This window comes from Carassius auratus, linkage group LG28B (assembly GCF_003368295.1).
Source record: "Carassius auratus strain Wakin linkage group LG28B, ASM336829v1, whole genome shotgun sequence".
In the NCBI taxonomy this organism is placed as follows: Eukaryota; Metazoa; Chordata; class Actinopteri; order Cypriniformes; family Cyprinidae; genus Carassius; species Carassius auratus.
Window position 1 is genome coordinate 3,509,339 of NC_039293.1, and position 12,412 is coordinate 3,521,750.

General features: G+C 35.8%; 1 protein-coding gene across 1 annotated transcript; it reads left to right on the top strand.

Annotated features, from left to right (window-relative positions):
* Positions 1–693: 693 nt before the first annotated feature.
* Positions 694–6,084, top strand: LOC113067538 (uncharacterized). Its single transcript, XM_026239917.1, has 8 exons — positions 694–871; positions 1,017–1,080; positions 2,865–3,291; positions 4,048–4,437; positions 4,537–4,608; positions 4,878–5,270; positions 5,517–5,616; positions 6,015–6,084. The coding sequence occupies exons 2-8, from the start codon at positions 1,078–1,080 to the stop codon at positions 6,082–6,084; spliced, it is 1,455 nt and encodes a 484-aa protein (XP_026095702.1). The 5' UTR covers positions 694–871; positions 1,017–1,077.
* The last annotated feature ends 6,328 nt before the right edge of the window (positions 6,085–12,412 follow it).

Sequence of the window (12,412 nt, forward strand, 5' to 3'; positions counted from 1 at the left end):
TAAGGAGAAGGTGTAGCCTACATTCCATCTTACCATCAACTAAAGTTTTGGAAATACGAATACTTTCATGGACCCAAATATTTACATCAGAACAGCTTTACTAACGATTTACACAAAAACATTTTCAGCTCGTGTTTCATGAATGAAGCCCATTGACTTTAAAATCCAATTTTTTAAGCCAGATTAGTACCATCTGCTTAGAGTAAAAAAAAATTAACTTTCAGATTCAGTTGTGGATATATATATATATATCTTATTTGATTATTTGATTTTTCTGACTCAATATTGCCATATTGCTACAACCAAACCAGTTAATTTGTGTGTGTATAATAGTGTGTGCGTGTCTGTAAGTGTGCATGTGTGTGAGTGTGTGTGTGTGTCTGTTTTGTACAAGCTTTTCCTTGGTGTCTGTGTTTTTACTGTATTGTGGCTGAATTATTTCACAAATTGGCAGAAACACGCTTTCTATTACCGTCACACTAGTTCAGGTATGTGTGTCTGTGGGGGGTGGCTCAAGTGTGTTGGTTTTTGCACTCTTGGATGTGTACTTATGCACACTTGCCGTGTACTAAGTGTTACAGCTACCCATTTTTATTAATGTCCTTGATTTTTATACCTGCATTTGAAATAGATTAATTTACTAAAGGTGATTTGATCCGTAATGTGCTAAACATTCATTGTAAAAAAAATTGTAAAGAGACATTTCATTTATCTCAGTCTCACAAGAAAAACTGGTTTAAGATGTTTAGATTACTCCTGGTTCCACCCGCACATATTAATAAAGGCTGCTGAGATTGTGAAAGCTTTAGTTCAATATCACCGTATTCAGCTGCTGAAGAGAGAGAGAATCTGCACCAGCATCTGACTTCAGGTAAACTTGTTTCTTAATATTATTAATGTTATTACATTCATTTTATATGAATATCTCCGAAAGTTCTAACTTAAGTAGCTTTTATAAATGTATATCATAAGAAATCTAGCAAAATAATTAAGAGACATTTTATGTCTGTGTGCAGGTATTTGTCACAATGAGGTTTCTGATCTCACTGTGTGCATCGCTGTTGCTGTTGTTGATCAATGGTGAGCGTTTATGTAATTTGCATCAGAATAGATCTGTAGATAACTGAATCAATGGACAACATTAAATCATTATGCTTATGTATGCGAGACACTGCAGGTGAATAGGGCAAAAAAAAAAAAAAACTAATAGTTATCACCTTACTTACCCAGTTGATTGATTACATTGATTATTGCAAAAAATTTTGTATTACAAGTTTTCAAAAATGTTATGTTTAAATATGCAAATGAGGCATTATTTAATGAAATGTGTGCTAAAGTGCACAAATGTTTAGTACAAAAATCTGAATGCTAGATGAAGTCAGTTTCAAAATGTTTGTTTAATTTTTTTGACATATTAGAGTCAAATGTTTTTACTGAGGGAATTCTGGTTATCTTTTTTCTTTGTCACTCCATAATTCAGAAAATACTTTGAATAAAATGTTGTATATTATCAAGGAAAATATATATGAACAAATCCCTCTGTAAAAACCTTCAGAATATAGACAGGAATAAAAAATGTCATGTTTGGTGTGTGTAAGTGCTACTGAAGTGGAGATTTATGGCTCAGTGTTGAAGAAAAAACTCATTTTGAGAAAACGTTTAAAAATATGTATTGTAATTGAAATCTATTGACACAAACAGATAAAATGCTATAAAAGAAACACTTAACAGTGTCTTTTGGATGTTTTCCTTCCACTAGTTGGAAAAAGCACTTTATGAAAAATCAAAAAGCCCAAAATCTCAAAATTGACAGGTGCTTGAAAAAACAGTGTTTTTGCCTGCAGTGTCTCACCTTAACAGGTGAAATGATCCATGGACAAACATGTTTATAATGTTTTGCCATTATAAACATATAATGTTATAATGTTTATAATTATAACATTATAAGTTATATTGTTTTGTTCCATCCTTGCTTTACATTAAAAAAGATGATACTGAAAAGGTGCTTTTGAAATCCAGACTCAGATGTAAGATGAAATTAATTTCCTTAACAGACATGTCTGATGTCAAACAAGAAAGAGCAAACTTGTATGACTAGACATATCTGGCATAGAATTTCAAAAGATGATAATAATGAACAAGTAAAATGGGCGGAGTTACAGGTGGGATTGACAGGTGATTGACAGCAGAACAGTAACACCATCCTCCCCTGGTGATCAGAGCAGGAACAACAAGATCTGAAAACTAAAAAGAGAAAGATAGGCATAATTTTTAAATCAAATTACCCCCCCCCCCCCCCCAGCTAAAATGGGTGTGCAGAATTGCAAACAAAAACTAATTCAGTGTTTTAAAAGTTTAGACTTTTTTTGTATAACCAATTTATGTTATCAGTTCATTTTAGGCTTTATGCAGATAACTTTATTCAAAGCTGCTTTAATATTTTTTAAAAAACCTAGCTAGAATAAACAAATCAACAAAATTTTTTTTTTTTTTCATTTGAGCATTATCTTGAGATAAGTATGATAAATATATAAACTCCTTTTAATAACAATACGTTCTTTAATTTATAAAACACTTTACATTTTAGGGGTCTTTATACTGTAGAAGTATGCTAATTTCAGCAATAAATAAGGTGAAAGCAAATGTAGATGTGCTTTCTGGAAAATGCTCACTAATGATCTAGGTGGTAATTAGTGAGAGAGGATTGTAAATTATGGATTCGTAGTAATTGCAGTCAGTTTATCCTCAATCCACACTTTGTCATACAGACACAGAGGTTTAACTGTAATGTAGTGTTAAGTGTGTTTGCCATCTGTATTCTGAAGAATAATCACACAATGATCATAACTTTCTTTTTGCATCAGGTTCTACAACAACTAGCTTTGATCCATGCTATAATTATACCATTCTTGATGAGTACTGGAGAGACATACAGCCAAACTATTACAGTTTGTACAACCCTTCAGGTAATGACAGTCTTGTTGAATGGAGAGGCTGGTATCGACTGTATCTTGAGAGGACTCAGTGCTCAAATGTCTGAGTGGTGTGTGAGTACTACTCATTGTGGGGGTGAAACTGGATTGTCTCTCAGTGGTTCTCATCCAAGACTTGAGGATGGAGTGGTGACCCGTGAAGTGGTGGGAACTAATGCTTGGTGGTGGTTGTGGTCGTCTTCCTCTTGTGGCAGCTACAAGTCCAACTCCATTCGAGTCAAAGCTTGTCCTGGAAATTATTACGTCTATGAACTTGTCAAACCCAACGCATCAATCCCCAGGCCAATGTACTGTGCAGGTAAAATCAATATGAAGATTAAATGCTCTGTGCGTTAGGAAATTTAACATCTTCAAACAGTCTGAATGAAAAAGTATAGTTTTGTGCAGGCCATTTATAACCCATTATTATTGTAGCATTCCCTTAATCCCTGAAATCTCACAAATTGAAACCAAACATTCAGTATCACAAATGCATAGCCTACTTACTGTATGTGTTTGCCAGCAAAGAAAGTAGTGGAGGTGTGGATCTAAAACTGTAACAGCTAAACCCACCATGTGTGAAGCAGATAACATTAAGCTCCCACAGTGAACTGACAAGAAACACATTCAGTCAAGGACAATATATATATATATAGACAGGCATACAGACGACAATGTTGTTAAAAGTCTGTCTTTGTAATGATGTGAATTTGTAAAGAAACAAAATGAGTCTACGAACACTGAATACGTAATACACATGCGCAGGATGTCAGATGACAAACAGATGACGCATAACAGTATGTGACCATGTGGTAATACCACAAAGTCCTCTTGGGCCTATTTAAAGTCCATACCATAGCTAAATCAACCAAACCAATCAGAGTAATCCCAACCAAGGTGTTTTGCCCATTCTGTTGGCCAGATATACCTCATTTTGGTCAGACTGCACACTACTGGCTACAATATAATTGCTCAAAATCACGAAATGAACCATTCTTATATGTTTTAGAATACTCTAAATTGTTTTCAATTTAATTACAGTGTTTTAACATTACTTTTGCAAACTCCGTAACAGTTGCTTTCCAAAACATCAGCAGTGATCCCTGCTACAACTATAAGTCTCTGGATCGTCCCTGGAGAGCCAACAATGAAAGTGAAGATCGCATTTGTGATTCTTCTTTCTCCTGGAACGGCTGGTACCGGCTTTTCTACCGTGGAATGAACATCCAGTTGCCAGAGACCTGTGTTAGTTCATACAGATGTAACACACAGATAACCCTGTGGCTGAACGGTCCTCACCCTCGGACTGAGGATGGAGTGGTGATCAGAGAGGTCTGTGGAGGGACCTACGGGACTCAATGCTGTAGTTACAAAACAAGACCAATCAGAGTTAAAGCATGTCCAGGAAATTACTATGTCTATGAACTTGTGAAGCCAGACGTGTGGTGTGCAGGATATTGTACAAGTACTGTGCTTTTTCCTCTTTTTTTTTTTTTTTTAACCACTTTTGAAGTCTTTTAAACTAGTACTGATTTTAGTCATATGATGAATTATCTTTTTTCAGATATTAGCACCATTTCACAGCCGATTTCCACTGTTAGTCCATCTATAATCAGTAGAACCAACAACCCTTTGAGTAAGTTGTTAATCAGTCTTTATAAATGAATAAATGTGTGTTTTTACAATAATAAAAAGTTACAAGTAAAATTCCAATTTAATTTTTGCATTGAAATTGAAAATCACACCTTTTGTTTATTCACATGTAGCATCCCTATTACACAGATCTGTTAAGGATGAATGGTCTAGGAATCTCGTGATCTTTATGCTTGACCTGTTCAGATTTGCACTCATGAACTTCATAAAAAATGCCTTGTTTGTTTAGATCTTGTCATCTCTCACTTTTAGATTATGACCCATGCATTAACTACAACACACTCAATGACAACTGGAGAAACATACTTGATTACGGGCATATGAATGGACTCAATGCTGATTATGATGACACAGGTGTTAACTGGGATGGCTGGTATCGACTCTTTCTTAATGGATTGAGTGCTCAGATGCCTGAATGGTGTGTGTCTTACTTGGCATGTGGAGGTTTTAGTTCTCTGTGGCTTGGTGGCTCTCATCCTCGGCTGGAAGATGGAGTTGTTACTCGTGACATTTACGGCTCTCATTATGAGGATTGCAGTTACTACCGATCCGACCCAATACAAGTCAAAGCTTGTCCTGGAAACTATTATGTCTACAAATTTACCAGACCACCTCTTTCAATCCCGTCTCCTGTATATTGTGCAGGTACATTATTTTTTTTTATATACCCTGTTACTTTTATTTGTATGCTTAAGGTACTTTCACACCAAGGATGATAATGATGAAGGTATAGTTCTAAAAATCGTTCTCAAGTCCACACCACAGCTGTGATGGGATTCTTTGTGTGAACAGGGCTTTATTGTGAATTATTGCGATTTTCACATTATTATCCTGAATAAATTCATCTGCTGTATATAATATTCTCTATGTTCTCTATTTTTTTCATAATAGTACGTTTCACCACCCCAAGAGTTGACCCTTGCTACAACTATAACAGTCTGAATGAGACTTGGAGAGCAACAGACAATCCCTATGATAGTAACTATAGAAGGTGTGATAACTTCCAGGGCTGGTACAGGCTGTTCTACAACGGTCAGAGTGCCCAGATGCCAGAATCATGTGTAAATCAATACATGTGTGGCACTTACATCCCAATGTGGCTCAACGGCTCCCATCCGCGACTGGAAGATGGGGTGGTCACCCGTCAGGTCTGTGGCTCCGGGTGGAGTGACTGCTGTTATTACAGATCTCTCCCTATACAAGTCAAAGCCTGTCCAGGAAATTATTATGTTTATGAGTTTGTCCGGCCAATATTCTGTGGAGCTTACTGTACAGGTAATATACTAATGTGTATTTCAGTCATTTATTTCTGTTTTATTTACATTTATATTGAACAAATATTCCTGATATCAGATGTCACAAGGCTTAGTGCAGCCTCTCTGACAACAGCATCAACACCAAGAACAACAACCACAACAGCGACAGCATCCATTACTCCAACAGTCACAACCACTGGTAAAGTTTTGTCTTTCTTGCTTCATAAACTCTTATGAGCATCTTATTGGACATATATTTTTAATTACATTAATTTTTCTGTTCATCCCACTTTTACACATGCATGATGTCAATTCATTTCACAAGTAATATCTGTAAGGACCACTGACATAAAAGATGAATGCCAATTAGGATACAGTTTGGACTGGCAGCATGTTTCTGTTCTGACAAGAACTCTGGGCCCATCCATGCAGCCTAGCATTGATAAGAGCAGAGAGAGCAGCGATAAACCCCCAAAACCCACATGGAAAAACCTATATAAACATATATGTTTCAATATAGGTTTTGATATAGGTTTTTAATATATGTGACATATATAAAATTGGCCGTTATATATGCACACATATATTTACACATATATGTATACATATATATCTGCATACATATACCTATATAGGTACATATATGCACGTATATATGCACCTATATGTTCACCTATAATAGTAAAATTAAAATCCATAGCTGCTAGGCAACATAAATAAAAGTCCAAAATGTAGAAATGTACATTATTTATTTACTCAAGATCAATCAAATAGTACAAAACAAAAAATATAGTAGAAGAACAAAAATGAGACAAAAAACCTGCTAGGCAACATAAATTAAAGTCCAAAATATAGAAATGTACATTATGTATTTACAAGAACAATCAAATAGTACAAGAAAACAAAAATAAGACAAAAAACTGAACAGAAAAAATTATAATAAATATAATCTTTATTATTCTTTGAAGGTCTGTCATGACACGCCTCAGCATCCTCTTCCTCTTCCTTCCTGCACTATCCAATGACGTTTGATATGGTGTCCGAGATTTTTTTTTTTTTTTTTTTTTTGGCACACAAAATTTTTAGCGGATAGGCATTTTCGTCCACACGGATCTGGCATTTTGGAAGAGTGAAACCGATGTTTTGAAACCGGGTCCCTGAGTGGATATATTTGAAAACACTGCCTTTGCCTTTTGTCTGGACGGCGAATCCGTACATTTTCTGAAAATATGGCATCATCAGCCCACGTCTCGCCCCTAGTCAAACACCACTACATCACGTAACAGCAACAAAAACATGAACAAACACTAAAGGATTGTATTTTTTATTAACTTACATTAACACGGATTAATAAATCTATTGTTCTATGTTCGTTTGTGTACCACGCGCAAGGTTTATCAGCAAATCCATGTCTTCTTCTTCTCCGTTTTAAGTGTATCTCTGTGGCAGAATTACAGCGCCACATGCTGGTCTGGCATGTATACTACATCAGTTTCGTGTGGACGTGAATATTTCTTGAGACGAGGGAAAAAAAGATCGGGGGTCCATCTCCGTGTGGACGGGGCTGAAGAAGTAACGGGTACTTATGGATACGGTTATGGATAGAAATGTAGCGGAGTAAAGAGTACAATATTTGCCTCTCAAATGTACTTGAGTAAAGTCATGAGTACTCCCCAAAAATTATACTCGAGTAAAGTACAGATCCCTCAAAATTGTACTTAAGTACTGTACTCAAGTAAATGTACTATGTTACTGTCCGGCTCTGTATATCATGTTAATATATTGCCATAGTTAAATTCCATAACATGCCAATTACATGTGATACCAATTTCATATGGTCGCACATACATAAGTTCTTGCGTAATTGTTAATTCTTAGTTTTTGCCTTTATAATAGAAAATATGAGCTAGGCATCATGTATGACAGTCAAAAATTAGATAAGAGCTACAGAAGACCAGATCCTGCCATTAGCTGTATAGAAGACATATCTTGCACGTTTACTTGCCGCTTATGTTTTAACATTGTACATTTCAAAGCAATGACTTTCACTCACTAATTTAGCAGTTTTCAGTTTCATAAATTAAGTAAAAATGACTTAAAAAAGGCGATTTATGGAAGGTAGGTATTAGAAACACAAGGTATGAGCAGACTTGACTTGAACAGACTTGACTCACCAAAGCACATATGTTAATACATGACAAGAGACAGTGGCAAAGACATGGCTACTTATATAGACCTTACAGTTTATCTTAATATATTGATTAATGACATTGTATAATAATGTACCACATAAATAGTTAGGCTACTACCTTGTATTTTCTGCTGTCAGTGCAGGCCTTTTTTTATTTTTTTTTATTTTTTATTTACCTTAGGCTACTGACCATTATGGATTCATGTAGCCTGCATTAAAAAGTTTTGAACATATAACAACACGATAAATATATAGTTGATGACTAGACAATCATTTCATGACTCTAGACACTTCTTTGTGAAGACCGTGTCATAATACAGTGAAATATGTTCTTCTGCCGTATAAATACAGTTGTAATGTACTTGGGTGAAATTTACCCACTGGCAGATTAAGGCATGCAGCAACCTCTGGCGGTTCTAGTGTTAACAGGATAACACAAATATTCCCAAATATAACCCAGTGTGCCTGTAGCTTTCTCTATTTCTGTTTTATCACATGATAGAAAGTCTAAGGTCTTCTCAAGCCAAAGGCCTAACTCATCTAATATGTGGCCCATTATGCATCAAACTAAGATTGATGTAAAGAGACAAAGCACTGCCATCAAGTCAGCATTTTTAAACATTCACCCACTAAAAAATAAATATTGTAACAATGACTCAAACACAAAAAATCTGGATTTTATGTTTCTAAATGACAGAAGACAGCTGCAGTGCAACAGTCCTCAATAAAACAGCCTCTCCTAACTTTACTTTCATCAGTGTCTGCAGGACTGTTAGGAGAGGTGGACATTTAGTTTTTAATGCAGTTTAAATGCAGTTTGCTTCTTTCTTTTCAGAGTAGATCATTGATATCAGGAAGGCGATTAGCACATCCTCAAGTCAGACAGATTTGACCACAATATCAAAATGAAGACACTATGTTTGCTTTTGAAGCAATTGATAGAAATATTTTGTTAGACATAGTGCTGCACCTAAAATCGTCAACTGCTTGACACACTGCCAACTTTTTTTTTTTTTCAAAATTATTTAGAAGCAGATCTCTTAGAATGCTTTCTGGGACATTTCCAAATGACCTGACAACTGCTGTTGTTAAGCCCCTCCTGAAAAAATTGCAATCTTGATAACACCATTTTGAGCAACTATAGACCAATTTCAAATCTTCCTTTTATAGGCAAGATTATTGAAAAGGTAGTCTGAACAAATCAGCTCAACAAATATTTAAACTCGAATGGATACCTGGACAATTTTCAATTTGGTTTCGGACCGCATCACAGCACAGTGACAGTGCTCATTAATTTAATTAATTATATTCGCTGGTATGACTAGATCTCAGTGCTGCATTTGATCATAACATACTACTAGAGAGACTGGAAAACTGGGTCAGGCTTTCTGGGATGGTACTCAAATGGTTCAGGTCATACTTAGAAGGGAGAGGTTATTCTGTGAATCTAGGAGAGCATAAGTCTAAGTGGACGTCCATGACATGTGGAGTCCCACAAGGGTCAATTCTTGCACTGCTTTTGTTTAGCCTGTGAATGCTCCCACAAAGTCAGATAATGAGAAAGAACCAAATTGCCTATCACGCCCAGATTTACCTAGCCTTATCTCCAAATGACTACAGCCCCATTGACTCCCTCTGCCAATGCATTGAGGAAATTAACAGCTGGACATGGCAGAACTTTCTTCAGTTAAACAAGGAGAAAACTGAAGTTATTGCATTTGGAAACAAAGAAGATTTTTTGAAGGTAAATTCATACCTTGACTCTGGGGGTCAAACAACTAAAAATCAAGTCAGGAATCTTGGTGTGATTCTGGAGACAGACCTTAGTTTCAGTAGTCTTGTCAAAGCAGTAACTAAATCAGCATACTATCATTTAAAAAACATTGCAAGAATTAGATGTTTTGTTTCCAGTCAAGAATTGGAGAAACTTGTTCATGCCTTTATCACCAGCAGGGTGGACTATTGTAATGGGCTCCTCACCGGCCTTCCCAAAAAGACCATTAGACAGCTGCAGCTCATCCAGAACGCTGCTGCCAGGATTCTGACTAGAACCACACAATCTGAGCATATCAGACCAGTCCTCAGGTCCTTATACTGGCTTCCAGTTACATTTTTAGGATTGATTTTAAAGTACTTTTACTTGTTTACAAATCACTCAATGGCATAGGACCTAAATACATTGCAAATATGTTCACTGAATATAAACCTAACAGAGCACTCAGATCACTAGGATCGAGACCGTTAGAAATACACAAAACAAGGGGAGTCTGCTTTCAATTATTATGCTTCCTGTAGTTGGAATCAGCTTCCAGAGGAGATCAGATGTGCTAAAACATTGGTTTTCAACCTGTGGGCCTCTGGTTTTCCCGTTTTGCTGAGTTATTTTCTGTCCATTGCCAGTTCATTCTAGGGCTGTGCGATTAATATAAATCATCATAAAATCACGATTTGAGCGTGCACGATTTTCCGTGGCCCTGTCCTCCCACAGTATGCTATCTGATCCAATAAGAGACCAGAACAGACTGGGAATATGCCTAACTCCAGGTTCACATACTGTCTGTGATGCGCCTTTTTTTCTGAGCCCATGTTGATGGATCAGAGCGTTCACACTGCACGCGGTAAAATGCTAGAAATAAAAACGTGCGAAAATAATTTTGTGACAAAGGAAATCTGCGTGCGAACAGAGAGATTCGCACTCGTGCATTATTTCAATGTGCTTTCGCATTACAATAATGCGCTCTTACTGCTGCTGCACCTGTATGTATACACATACTGTATACACACTACAAACGGAGTATGTGTGAACCTCTATAATGTATAACAAATCTATTTCAACACCTGAGGCACCGCTACAATTAATGAGCTCTATGAATAATGCATGGCAAAAAAAGAGAAAAAAAAGTCCCTGAACACGGGATTTATTAATATTTTTTGCCATAAGTCTAGAAATGTTGTTACACTTTTACTATATTGATTCTTTTGACTTATGTCTGTTCTAGAGACGATACAACTTTTTGATAAAGCTCTAATTGGTTTTCTTTTGGAAATATGTTTCAAATTCATCCTGAATGCATTTATGATCTGTATCATCTGTGTGCGTCAAAATTGCAATTAAAATCAAAATAGCAAAAAAAGAAATCGCGATCGTTTTTTTTTTTTCGTCCATATAGCACAGCACTAGTTCATTCAATAAACACAGTTAACAATATAGCTTCTGAGTACTAAGTTATTAACCCAACAATAGCGGGATCAGTTAAAAAATGTGCAGTGGGCCGCGCAAACATAGTGTGTTTGTGTTGAGTTGAAAAAGGTTGGGAACCACTGTGCTAAAACAATAGTTGCAATTAAATGCAGAGTCAAAACTCATCTGTTTAGCTGTGCATTTATTGAACGAGCACTTTGCTACTTCCAAACTGATTGCACTGTATTTTATGTATAATAATTTTCTATTCTTAACTGTTTTAAATTCAATTTACACCTTTTTTAAAAATGATCATTTTCAAAGTGTTTAAATTGTTTTATTGTTGTGATTATTATTATTATTTTCTTTCATGTAAAGCACTTTGAATTACCACTGTGTGTGAAATGTGCTATATAAATAAACTTCCACTATTCCAACATATCTTTCATACTCAAACAGTGAACAATATCTTTCATACTCAAACAGTGAACAATATCTTTCATACTCATACAGTGAACAATGTCTTTCATACTCAAACAGTGAACAATGTCTTTCATACTCAAACAGTGAACAATATCTTTCACACTCAAACAGTGAACAATATCTTTCATACTCATACAGTGAACAATGTCTTTCACACTCAAACAGTGAACAATATCTTTCACACTCAAACAGTGAACAATATCTTTCACACTCATACAGTGAACAATGTCTTTCACACTCAAACAGTGAACAATATCTTTCACACTCAAACAGTGAACAATATCTTTCACACTCATACAGTGAACAATATCTTTCACACTCAAACAGTGAACAATATCTTTCACACTCATACAGTGAACAATATCTTTCACACTCAAACAGTGAACAATATCTTTCACACTCATACAGTGAACAATGTCTTTCACACTCAAACAGTGAACAATGTCTTTCACACTCATACAGTGAACAATGTCTTTCACACTCAAACAGTGAACAATGTCTTTCACACTCAAACAGTGAACAATATCTTTCACACTCAAACAGTGAACAATATCTTTCACACTCAAACAGTGAACAATATCTTTCACACTCATACAGTGAACAATATCTTTCACACTCAAACAGTGAACAATATCTTTCACACTCAAACAGTGAACAATATCTTTCATACTCAAAC